Source organism: Mugil cephalus, chromosome 20 (assembly GCF_022458985.1).
Source record: "Mugil cephalus isolate CIBA_MC_2020 chromosome 20, CIBA_Mcephalus_1.1, whole genome shotgun sequence".
Classification (NCBI taxonomy): Eukaryota; Metazoa; Chordata; class Actinopteri; order Mugiliformes; family Mugilidae; genus Mugil; species Mugil cephalus.
Window position 1 is genome coordinate 7356922 of NC_061789.1, and position 13186 is coordinate 7370107.

At 42.8% G+C, this 13186-nt stretch overlaps 1 protein-coding gene across 1 annotated transcript in view; it reads right to left on the reverse strand.

The window, feature by feature from the left end:
• Positions 1–644: 644 nt before the first annotated feature.
• foxd7 (forkhead box D7) overlaps positions 645–13186 on the reverse strand; it is a 28183-nt gene continuing 15641 nt past the window's right edge. Inside the window, exons 2-3 of the mRNA XM_047571049.1 lie at positions 5334–5484; positions 645–4820 (exon numbers count right to left, since the gene is read on the reverse strand). Coding sequence (XP_047427005.1) covers positions 1093–2061 — 969 coding nt within the window. The 5' untranslated portion in view covers positions 2062–4820; positions 5334–5484 and the 3' untranslated portion in view covers positions 645–1092. The remainder of the gene's footprint in view (positions 4821–5333; positions 5485–13186) is intronic.

The window sequence follows — 13186 nt, forward strand, 5'->3', positions numbered from 1 at the left end:
GGGAATAAAGCAGCAGAAAGCAGGTTATGATTACTTGACACGAGAATGTGTTGCGCAGATTTTTCTGCGGGGAACAGGACGCGTGTGTGGCCCTTCTTCTGGAAAACCCACTCAATTACAGACGTGTATATTTTCAAGGTTGCAGCTTAAAAACACCTGACAGACCTGCGCGTTTGGCGCTGATCGACCTCTATGGGTGCTCTGTTAAACCCCTCAGCTGACAGATCCTCAGGGTTTTTTAATCCCTGTTTCGGTGAACTGTCAAGCATCTATACCAAACTGACTTTGAGATTTACGCGCAGGATTTTATTTGACGTAATTCACAATTTGGGCTTTTTTCCCCCCACGCGTCTGTTTGAAAAAAAAAAAAGAAAAGAAAAGAAAAAAGGTCACGTTTACTGTTAAAGAAATTATTTTTTTGTAGATTATTTATTAGGTTCTATAAATCAATTAAGTAACAAAACATCTTTGCGCGTCATAAACTTCCCAAGTGCAATCTACTTACGCAGAGGAGACGCGCACGTTCGCAGGGAGGGAGTGAAGCTTTAAGGCCTGTTTTATTTCTCATTTGTGTGTTTTTTTTTTATTTAGTTTCTTTTTCACCCTCAGCCGAAGATTTTTGTTTGTTTGTTTTAAAATTGAGATTAATGCCTCATATAATCCAGAAATTAAATATTCAGAACCCAGAAATGAACGTATGTTTTGATAAAATATTTGAACCTTAGTTGTTGTTTTTTTTCTAAACTTCCCACGTGGGTCTGTGCAAAATACAACTTAATGCAGACTTTAAATATTCAACTTTATTTCTTTCCGAGAAGAAAAAGCATAGGAAACTCGTCATTTAAATATTTAAACAAAAGATGATAATTCAAGATAAAAAAAAGTGTGTTGAACGATTCTTTTTTTTTCTTTTTGCCACAAACGTGAGAAGGAGGTTGATTTTTTTTTTTAAACATATCTACAACATTATTTTAAAGTCAGATCCATCCGTTTTTTTCCCGCTGTTGGAGAAACTGTGAGTTTTCTGCTTCAAATGTCTCTGTTACCTGAGAAAACACGAGTTCAAAGTCTGTTTTTTAAAAAGAAAAGCTGCTATTCGTTGTTGGTGCTGATGTGTTTGACCGGGTCGCCGCTGCCTCGCTGTAGTTTCTGATACTCCTGGTGTAAACTGAGGAAGTGCGGGGACGCGGCCGGGTGAAAGAGAGCGGGGGACGCGTAGGCAGCGCTGGAGGTCAGGGGAGAGGAGTACGCGGCGGCGCACTGGGCCGCGGAGAACGCGTCCATGCCGGGCTGCGACTGGAGGAAAGCCTTGGCTGTGAGGGCGCCGCGGGAGAAGAAGCTGGAGAGAGCCGGCAGGATGCTGCTGACAGGTGGGATGGCTGCGGGGCCGCACGGCGACGGCGTGTGGTGATGGAGGTAGGGGTAAATCTCCAGGCTGGGCAGCTGCAGGGCGGCCGCGCCGAGCCCGTACGTGCCGTGCGGGAAGCCGTGCAGTCCGCTGGGCTCCAGGTGCTGCTCCTTGAGCGGGTCGAAGCGAAAATGCTGCCGCTTGAAGCGCTTCCTCCGCCGCAGGAAGCTCCCGTTCTCAAACATGTCGGAAGAGTTGGGATCTAGCGTCCAGTAGTTGCCCTTCCCCGGGTTTCCGGGCTCCCTGGGCATCTTTACAAAACAGTCATTAAGAGACAGATTGTGCCTGATGGAGTTCTGCCAGGCGGGGAACTTCTCCCTGTAGTAAGCGAAGCGGTGGCTGATAAAGTCGCATATCTCGCTGAGGGTGAGGCGTTTCTTTGGACTCTGCAGTATGGCCATCGTTATCAGCGCGATGTAAGAGTACGGAGGCTTCACAGATGCGGGACCTTTGGTTTTGGGAGTCGGGGGACACGCCGGCGCGGGGCTGTAGGCGTCCCGCTCTTTTCTCTGGCCGCCGTGAGTCTCCGCGCCGCGGTCCAGCTCGCTGCGAGACACGTCCAAAGGTAGGAGCTGCTCCTCTCCACTGTCTCTGAGTCCTTCCCCCACCACGTCGATAACAATATCCTCCATGATTTCCAAACCTAATGTCATAGTAGAAGTCCGCGAGTAAAGCCAACACCACCTGGCAACAGGTGGGAGAGTGACAGCCCTTCTCTCAGACGTGATGAAAAGATATTTACGCGCGACCCATATCCATCCACAAAAGAGAGAAAGCGAGAGAGAGAGAGAGAAAAAAAATCCCAGCGCAGTCCAGCTCCAACTTCTCTAAGATCAGAGTCTCCAAACCGCAAAGCATCCGCGCTGATATCCTTTATTTCGGTGTCTTTGAGCGCACGGAGCGGCGATTGTGCGTAAAAGTGCGTGCGTCCTCGGAGATGTCCAGCATCATCTGTAATCTGTGTTGCTTCCCCGTGGGTCGGGTGGATGTGATGTCACGCAGAGGCACGAGGAAAAGGGATCCTGACCAATGAAAACGGCGCAAACGGTGCCATACCAAGGAGGCCTATAGGCTCCCCGGCACCCGGCGCACCTTCATCATAATCATCATCAGCATCATCATCATCATCATCATCGGGGCATCAGCGCTGCCAAGCCGACGCGGACATTAGAGATCAATTCAGGAAGGGAATAAATAGGTTTGACGGGAAAGTTCATTTTGAGTTTGAAAGTCTGAATGAAGTAAAGTTAGTTAACGAGGTGACAGTTTCCAAACCATCCACAATTTTAGATTCATCTAGAGATTTATCTTATCACTGACATTTTTATTTTAAAAGAAAAAGAAAATAATAAAAAGAAAATAGAAGCAATCCTTGAGAAATTGTTGGATGCATTCTTAAATAAAGTTTGTCGAAGTATTTTAGAAGCGCATCTATTTCTTCGTAGGACACGAGACACGAGCACTGCCGCCTCTTTAAACGCGCAGCTCCGGTGGAAAAAATTGCATTAAAAGAAAACAACAATCGATTTTAATTTCAGAATATTCTGAGTGACGCGTTTGGGGACCAGCGGAATTTAACGAGTGAAGGGGGAAAATCCCCAAAACACTTCTCTGACGAGAGGCAGGGATTTAAACCTTAATCCCCCTCGAAGGCTCCCGAAGGCGCACTCCACGCACACACTTGCCTCCGGACAATTACACGTTTACAGAGAGGATACAGAGGATAAACGTGGAATGACTGATTTTGCGACGCTGAGAAAATAATAATTTGTCGCCTGCATGATGAGGGCCTCGCCGAACAAACTGATAAGATTTTTTTTTTCTTTTTAAGTATAAATGTCACCGCGTGGGAAATAGATAAAGAAGTATTATTGTTTCTGAGGCTTGTGAGCAGAAACTCTACACTCTCTGTTCTCCGTCTGATCACAAACCCGTCGGACTCCGTCAGATTATCTCCTTTAATAACGGGCAGCTGAGAGCAGACGGGCGATATCGGGATGAAAGTAATAGATTTTCACTTGCTCAGACATAAAAGAGACGCGAGGAGCGGAGGGCGCTTTTGGTATTGTTGGGAGGCCCCTGGTTGTTTGTGTTTAATGATGGAGCCCTTTGTTGGGGATTCCCACATTTCCTGCCTCTAATCGTATTGATACCCCGGGGCAGAGAGAGGGGACCGAGTCCGGGCTGGGTGGGCTATATGGTACCGGCAAAGCTGCAGATGATTTCCCCAAATTCATCACGCATGTCCTCAGATTGGAAACAGGCCCCCGTGTGTGCGCGCGCGCGCGCTCAGCGATTTCAATAAGGCGAGAGCAGGAGCGTCAAAGCGCTGCTAAAGGTTGAAGAAGGCACCGGTACCAAGGATGGACAAGCTATTTTCAAACTTTCCCGCAATGCGCAAAATGGGGGGTTTGAGTCATTCCTGATGTTGAATCTGAAAACACGAGCTGGAAATTGTTGTAATCTTGCGAGAAGCGTGAAATCATAAAAGTTATACAACATTACATATTTTGGGTTTTATGGCTCTTTTCTTTATATGAAACTGGCAAAACATGGGAATCAAACGGGCCTGTTTTATCCATTACGTACACGTTTTTACCAATAACAGACCTGCTATCGAACACAAACGTCCATTGTGGGGATCTTATTTGTTCTGTATCGCAGATGCGTAAAGAGGGAAGAGCGAGCAGCCACCAAGGACTCGCTGTAATAACATCATTTGGCAGGAACTCAGCCGACCTGGGGGATCTCGCTGGATCAATCCGGATAAATGAGCGCTACGTAAGTGCAGGTCGGAACCGGGGTTACGGGCGAAGCTCTTACGGGGCTACTTCAGTTAAAATGTTATCGCATCGCAGTGAAAACTTTTTTTTTTTTTTTTTTTTTTTTTTACGCACGATTCAGTTGTTTTAAAAAGAGAAAAGAGTTTCTCACTGTGAGAAGCTCCAACTGCTTCAAAGAGCCGGTGTTGCCCCCCCCTCTCTCCCTGCCTCTGCTCTATCATCTTGATTCCCTTAAAATCTTGGCAGCGCGCTGGACACTAATATAACGTGTAATTTAAGGTATCGCGAATCATGCGAGACAGAAGTCACAGGACGCGGAGGTGCCGAGCCAAACATCTGAAACACACACACACACGCGTCATTTAAGGGAGGATACACGTGTAAATTTCACGAGCTGAGTCGGTCATTAACACAATATTCATGGGCTGACAAATAATAATAATGATGATAATAATAAAAAACGCAAAGTGATGCAGCCTGTTCTGCACGGACTCGTGTCACCGCGCTCTTGAACGCCACTTGGTCGGTGTTATTGTTGTGTGTTGGATCCGTTTGCGAGGAACGGCGCATCTGTATCAGAGGCTCCTATCAGTCAGGGGGACAGTGGCCCTCTGACTATGTGGCGACACCTGGCGGCGTAAAGGAGAAACGCGTCAGCAGCTCACGAGAAGCGAGAGTTGATTTGTTGCATTCAAATTACAGCAGCTGCACATTTCTAACTTCCACGACTTACATCATTTGGTTTGGAATTTACTTGCTTAACACTATTTTGTGAGTCAGTTTTCAAATCCTTGCTAAACTGTGTGGTTCCCTCCCTCATTGACTGTGTCTTACATTTTTCCTCCTGTGACAGTAATGCTCTGCTGATACGGTTCATTTTTTTGTTTGCATGACTTCCTTTATTACACCTTATAACCTTGCCGCTTAAAAACTCTGCATCCCCTTTATTGTTGCATAAACATGACCCCAGATTTTTGTGGATTTTCCCAGAAGCCCTGATAGTAGATAAAGAACCAAATCAGACAAATGAAACATGGATTTTTGAGCCAATATTACATATCCGTGACACGCCAAAAGTAAGTGAACCCATAAATATATATTTCCATATATAGCCTATATGAAAAGGTTAATTCAGTCCTTACCTGTGTCTACATTTTGGTGGATATTTACGGTTGAAGTGAACAAATCAGAAGACTCTGCTCCTTCTGTGTGTTTAATGCTGAACACACAGCGTAGATCTGATCCATGCCTCTTATCTGCTGGAGGTCACAACTTCTCTCTGGCTCCCAGGACCTGAAAGAACACAAAAAATATGACATACACCTGAACAGACTTATAGTTTAAAGCAGCATCTAAACCATGTGAGAAACTTCCATTACAACCCATTTAATTTTTATTTTAAAAAAAGAAGCCTGAGCAGCGCTGAGGCTCCAGATTGGTTCTGCAGTCGCTGCGTTTTGCTGCCACATGGTGGCCGAGTCAAAGACATGTGCAACAATCATGAAGGCCACCCTTGCCTGTGTTAGTGATTTAGCTTTTCCTCCCACATAAAAAGGAAAAATGGAAAGCATTTGTTTTTGTGCTGGTGTGAAATTACGTTTTTGCAGATGGCCTGTGTTTTCTGTGTGCCAAGCCATCGTTAATGCTTTTAAATAAACCTTTCCTTCTACAACAGCTATACATTCACTAAACTAATGTATTTAACTGGGTATCTTACCACCTCGGTTACACAATTTAAACAATGTCAGGAAAACATAGGTCGTATTCATGTTTAAATATAACTCAAACCATGAATAATAATCTGATAAATTATTTAGAGATCTGATGAAGAGCCATCCAAAGATGCGTTTAGAGATTCCGTGAGTTCACCAATAGAGGGAGCTCTTACACCAATAATCAACTTCTAGTCGCTTTCGTTTCAAATCTTTTGAAACCGAGCCGACACAACACGTTCACGTTCATGCTTACTTGCATATTTATCTTCAGAGACGTGTTTAGGGGTCAGATAAAAATCTGCTGTAATTCTCTCAGGCACCGTGATTTTGTCTCATAAAAGGCGCTGCACACTAGTGCCCTACTGACCCGAAGATAAGGCTCCTCTGCGTGCTTTAACTTGGAAAAAATCCTGCACCGAACCCAAAATGCCTGAGGAGCACGGGGGCTGAACTGTTCAACTGTATTTTCTATTGGAACTGACAGCGGCGGTTTGTCTGAAGGGTTGAGAGCCGCTGTGAGAAGAGGCCTGAGGATGGAAGGAATGTGTGTTTTGAAGCTCAGCATGTACTGCGGTGACTGATCGTCAGAGGTCAAGGTTCCTGGCTGGAGCAACGAGCAAGCTATTAGGGTGTAATGAGGAGTCACTGTGGGGTGTCTGCTGGGTTTGCTCGGTCTTGAGGTTTTTTTTTTACAGTCTGCCATGGTAGATGTAGAGGGATAACAGTTGGCACAATTTTCTACTTAACCTTATTTCACTTCCTGCTAACCCCCCCCCTTGCAACCTCAGATGAGATGCATATCTGTCGTTGTCGTCTTCTTGCCTGGCATATATTTGATGGCATGTTGCAGCTCGTCTGAGATGGACACAGAATAAGTCGTATGGGGTTGGTTTAGATTAAAATCTACTGAGAAACTGAACCAAAAGACAAGATCTGGGCAGCTGGGTGCTGTGGGTGGGTGGCAGCGAGTCTTACACTGCAATGATACTCCTGAACCCCGGTGTATAAACACGTCCAGGAGAGCTGCAACCACACACTTTCTTTCATGAGGCTTTCCAAAGTTTGGATGTGAGAAATCTCCAGAGGACGGCGGGGATGGGCCACCTGGATTTGGTAATCCTAAACAAACACAACGATGAAATGGTTTAGACTCAAACTTGGGGGGGCAGCCAAACGTTTCCATTTACTCACTCTGCACGATTTTCCGAACCGCAGTGAGAAAAGAGGGGAAAAAGAAAGCAAGAAATGTTTTCAAATCAAGGAGCATGTGCTCGCAAAGGCCGTTTCTGTTAATAAATTACAACATTTGTCGGAGCTGTTTGTTGGGACATGAGAGGACCGCAGTAAATAATTTTCTGACATCTGAAGCAAGTGTTTCTGCCACATGCACTGACCCCGCTGATCTCTCGTGAGCGGAGAGGTCCCGAACAACAACTGGTCCCCGGACACCCGGGGGGTCACGACCCCTGGGCGATCAGGTGTGCATTTACATTGACGCCCTGGTGCCCACCCCCCAACACTGGCCCCTTCATAATCCATCTACAGCCCTCTGACAGCGTGGCACATGTGCACACTTCCGCATGCAGAGATTTGAGTTTATTTTGTTACATCTTGCATTACTTTAAGAGTCCAATTGGCACAAAATAACTAAATGAAACTAGAAATGTTCATTTTGAAGGTAACTATAAACAGAGTGACATGTGTGGTGCAGGTTTATAGTGATGGTTGTTATAGTTTTAGTTTTGTTAGCTGAAATTACAAAGCTGCTAACATAAAGCTAGCTGACGTCAACTGAACTAGCTCGTGTCAGCTAACTGTTAATAGTAACTTGGTAGTAGTGTAGTGCTACAACTGTCACTTAGCAGCTTAGCTAACACATTTGGACGTGCACTAGCTAGCTGTGAAACTGTAGTATAGTATCATAATACATCCACGTTGACGCTAACAGCTAACATCACTGTTTTTGGATGTAATGCTGTGCTATAGTACCTCAATGCACTCATGTATATATGAACGTATAAAAGTGGATATTAAGTAATTTATAGGTAGGAGAGTAGATAGCTAAGCTGGCGATGGTTGTTGTTTTAGTTTTTGTCAGCTGAAATTGTAAAGTTGCTAACATAAAGCAAGTTGACGTCAACTGAACTAGCTCATGTCAGCTAACCATTACTAGTATCTTAGAAGTGCTAAGTTACTAAGTTACAAGTTGTAAGTGCTATGACTGTCACTTAGCAGCTCAGCTAACATATCTGGACGTGCACTAGCTAGCTGTAAAACTGCAGTATAGTATAATAATTCATCCATGTTGATGCTAACAGCTTAGCTAACATATCTAACATATCTACAGTATGTTAATGCATCCATATATAGGAACATATAAAGGTGTCAATAACCTGTAAATTAAGTTATTCATAGGTAGGAGACTAGATAACCACAAAATAACTTAATGAAACTTGAAAGAAAATTAGGTTTTGGAGTCTGAGTCTACTCAGAGTGACATGTGTGGGTGCAAGTTTATGGCCCTGTCACCAATTTAGCCAACTAATCCCGACACCTTCAGCTGTGACAGGAACACATTCCATAGCGGACAAGTTCAACGCTGACGGACGCATTCCTCCACCCACATCCCATCAGCACCTGGCCTCTCTTTCAGCCTCCACATGTTTGACAGGCCTGTGACCTTTCCCGACATCCTTGGGCAGCAGCAGAACAGCCACTAAAGCACAGGTGCCGAGTGCACGGATTGAGATCTGGGATGTGTTGCATTTGTTTCAATTTGTGGTTCAAGTTTGCGTGCACGCTGCTGCTTCTTCGCGGCTGGTGCCTTGTCGGTGTGTTTTTGTTGGAGTCTGCTTCCTCTGTAAATGTGAGGGATTGGAGTTGGTTCTAAATTTATAGTAGTGCACCTAAGTGCCTTCCATGCCAGGATGTGCACACCACATGGACGATGTAAGACGTAATTAATGCAGACTGACCCACATTGCTCAGGATCTGTTGTTGAGTCTAATGGCATCTTGCTGAAAGGCTATTACAAATAAATACACAGTGTTCTCACCGAGGGGAAACGACTTCTTTGGAAGATTTTCTTGCTCTGACTCAGCTTTGTTTAAACAAACATTACCTCCACCACCAAGTTGAGCTTTTGATATCCCTTATATAAAAAAGTCGCATTGTTGCTCATGTACTTTGAATTAGCGCATGGATTAACTATAAAAATTCACAGAATCTTCTAAACAATGGGGCCTTGATTTCAGACAGAGGCAGATAAAAACCGGCTCCTTGATTTGTTGGTGTCATTGTCAGTTGTTGCTTCTGACACAAAGCATAAAGCTAGCTGACGTCAGCTGATGTAGCTCATCATCATCATCATTAGCTAACCGTTATGGGTAATGGTCACCGTAACCCAGATATTTGGACACGCATAGGCTATTTTCAGAAGTAAAACTGGTTAACGCAGCATTACAAAACATCCATGGTGACATTATTACGTACAACTACCAAAACACAAATATTAAGGTATTTTAGCCGGACATGCTAACATTTAGATACATTCAGTTTTGTTAGCTGAAACTTCAACTAGGCTAGCTTAAAACTAGCTGACATCAGCTATCAATAGCGAATAAGTTACTGAACCTTACCAGTAGCATAATACATCAGAATATGAATCAGAATACTTTATTAATCGTTGTTACTGTCTCTTTGTGGGAGCAACAGCAACCAAACAACTTCCTTGAAGACCTAATAAAGTTTTCTGATTCATACATGTATATATTTCTACGTATAAGAGTTAAAAGTATCTAGGTAGCAGGCTAGTTAGCCAGACATGCTAACATTTTGCATTATAAAGCAGGTAAATTTACAGTATATGCCAATATTTATTGACCCATTAATGGACAAAAATAGACACGCTGTCAGAAGCATTGAATTCCGACCTTCAACCGAGGATCTCACAACCTTAAAGAAAAGTTATAAAAACATAGTTGCTTATTACGATGCTCCTTGCACATAGTAGAAATCCAAAAATCCACCTAAAGTGTCCCTGTGGTTTAGTGATTTGACACAATTCATACAGTTAGAGAAAATAAATATATACCCTCAGAGGGTCTAGGGACAAATTATTTCCTGTCCTATTTCCTTTAAGCTCAATAACAAGAGCAACAAAAATAGACTCACTAATGTTTATAGGTGATTTTAAAGCTTTAAAACAAATATACAGCTACGTCTCTTGTATATTTTTGGTTTGGAATTTTCTAAAAATGAGCTAACATCAGATAACTGTTAAATCAATCTAATGTTAAGAGTACGATGAGTAAAGAAGCTACTTAGCTTAGCTAAACTATGGGACCCAGGCTTCAGAATGTTTCAGGCTGTCTTGTTGGTCGAAATGTTAGCATTGCTAGCTGTTGTCAACCTAATTACTTTATATAAGTAAAATAGTGCCAGTATTAAAGCATTTAAGTAGCTTCTTAGCTCAGATGTTTAAATTCGTGCACCAGCTACACAATAAAATCAGCATACCCAAATTGACACCGTAAGAGTTGATCTTAACACTTTTAAAGTGTCTACATGGGTCCACACCTCAGAGTGTTAATTTGACACACGAGTGTTGGTACCTTTACACTAAGTTAGTGTAAATTTTACTCTTCTTGTAGTTAAATTTAACACTGCCTAACACCAAACTGTGTTTTTAACACTTTTTTGTAGTGTTAGCAACTGTTTCTTAACTACACAAGTGTTACCCCCATAACACTTAAAATGTGTCAATATAATTCTTATATAATCCTACAAAAAATACTTGGAAAATAAACTTTACTAAAATAAAAAGGTAGTCATGTTTAGCAGTTCAAAAACATTTATTTTCATACTTGCACCACAAATATTAGAACATGCAACAGTATGTATGTAGTGTTAGCACCACATTAGCACGCTAGCTAGCAACTTGGAACCATTAGCATCATCTTATCATGTTTTATATCTATGGTTACAAAGTGCATGACTCGTCTCACTCAGACAAAATGTCAAGCCTGACGTACTGTTTACTGCCATTACTCTCTTTCTATGGTAAAGTGAGGCCAGGCACACATGCTAACCATGCTAACCTCTAGCTCATTACGCAGGTGTTCGGGTGGTTAGTAAGAGCACAACGAGTAAAGTTTCCGTGGCTCACCGCTGCAAAATGCCTTCGTGTGCCCGAAGAGTAATGGGCTCTAACTCAGAGTTTAGAGTAAGAAGTTCAGAGTTAATATTTAAACATTTCAACCTAGAGGTTTGATTTAGGGACACTTCCTTTTTACACTCGGTTTTGACAACAACTATTTATTGATTGAGAGTTAATTATGATGGATTAACTCTATCCAGAGTATAATTAACTTTACTAGTGTTAGTCTAGTTTAACACCAAGAATTCAACTCTTCTCAATTTGCTGTGTATTTGTGGAGGTAATGCCAGTATAACCTGGGTAATGTTGTACCAGAGTCGCTCAGTCACTGAATCCACAACCAAGTAAAGCCAATGGCGATAAAGCTTTTATCCTTAAAAAAATAAGATTGTGTTTGACCATTTCATAGCTTGGACGGAAAGGACACAAAAGACAAACATTCTTCTGTTTCATTCCTGTTGTCCTTGGCTCATCTGTGTGTTGGACAGGCAACAATAAACTTGGACAGTGGAGCCTTTTTGGAACTGCACTCTTCATAATTGGCACATATTTGGTCCTTTATACAGCCAAGTCCCCCCATTTTCCCACAAACACACAAAACAAAATGCATTCCTTTTCTAAAGCCTACAGTCAATACTCTGTCATGGCATGTCATAAATTGTTTTCTCTCCGTTTGAAGACAGTTGGAAATGTTACTGAGGTATCACGTAAACAATGCCGTGTCACCGTGCCAACCTGCAGGACCTGTCAGGACCTGAATGCCCTGTCACTTTCTGAGCCAACAAGGGGAAGAATGATGGAGGGATACGCCCACTGGATTCAGTAGAATTTGCTGATTAAACATAGAGGAAAGGATTGTTTTTGAGCATTTATGGCCAAGTTCTAGATCCTATCGTTCTCATGACACCTGTTTGTACAAATGCATGTGTGTGTGTGTGTGTGTGTGTGTGTGTGTTCATGCGTGCCTACGTGGGCGGACACATGCTTACATTCGGTTTTAGGGCAGGGGGGGGGGGGCTAAGTGCAGGCAGGGCAGGCAACCTGGATATCCCATCGCTGGACACTCATCCCCAGGAAGGAGAAAGGGAAGCTGCTGTGGGTCCGTCAGCACAGATTCCCATCGTGACAGATCATCGGTGCTGTGACACACTGCTGTCGCACACATCAAGAGATTTCGTGGAAAAACACTGGTGCAGACACGACACCGGTGGATAACGTTCACGGGCTATTTAAAGAGCACAAGTGTAGTATTGTCAGAGGTAATCCCCGCAGCTTTGGATTAACATTTAATTGACTTTGCTACTATGAGCATAATTACACAAAAAGTATTAGTTTGGGCGGTGGTTTTCTTTTTTTTTTTTCAATCTCTTTGAATCCAAAACATAAAAGGGCAAACATTAGCATGTCTGGCTAATGAGCCTACTAAAAAAAAAAGGAGCACCTTACTGTTCATTTTAGTGGTACTTTTATACGTTCTGTGGACGTAATGATTGGTATAACTGTTTAAAAAAGGGTCGTATCGGAACGGTCTGCAGCCAAGCTCGATCTTTTGCATTTATTTGTTTCAGGACCCGCTATAAACCAAAACCGCAAAACCCTATAGCATCAAAACCCCCCTCTCTCTTAAGAAGAAGCAGCAAAACCACATGACTAAACATGTCTGCTCTGTGGAAAATCAAATCAGACAGCAAGCTGTAAATGGTGCGATGTGGTAGTAAGAGACCGGCATCAATAACAGTAATAACAAGGTTGGGCGGCAGGACCAAATATGTATATCATGTTTTTTTTCTAAATTCTGACGGTGTTATGGTATATCACGGTATTTTTATTTTTATTTTTTTTACCCCATGCATATATGCATAATATTTCATGCCGTGTTACCACTAACTGCTGATGATGCGGAAATCAGGGGACACTGACAGCTCGGGGTTTAAAAAAAAAAAAAGGAAAAGAAAAGAAAAACAAATTAAATGTTATCGAGATGAAACGAGGAAACAGGGACAATTATGGTTTCACTTATTTTGACATATTTATTCATATTTAAACTGCTGCTATTATGTCCATCTATTATAAAAACCATGTGCAACACATGTTTACACATTTACACTTTTTCCACTGCTGC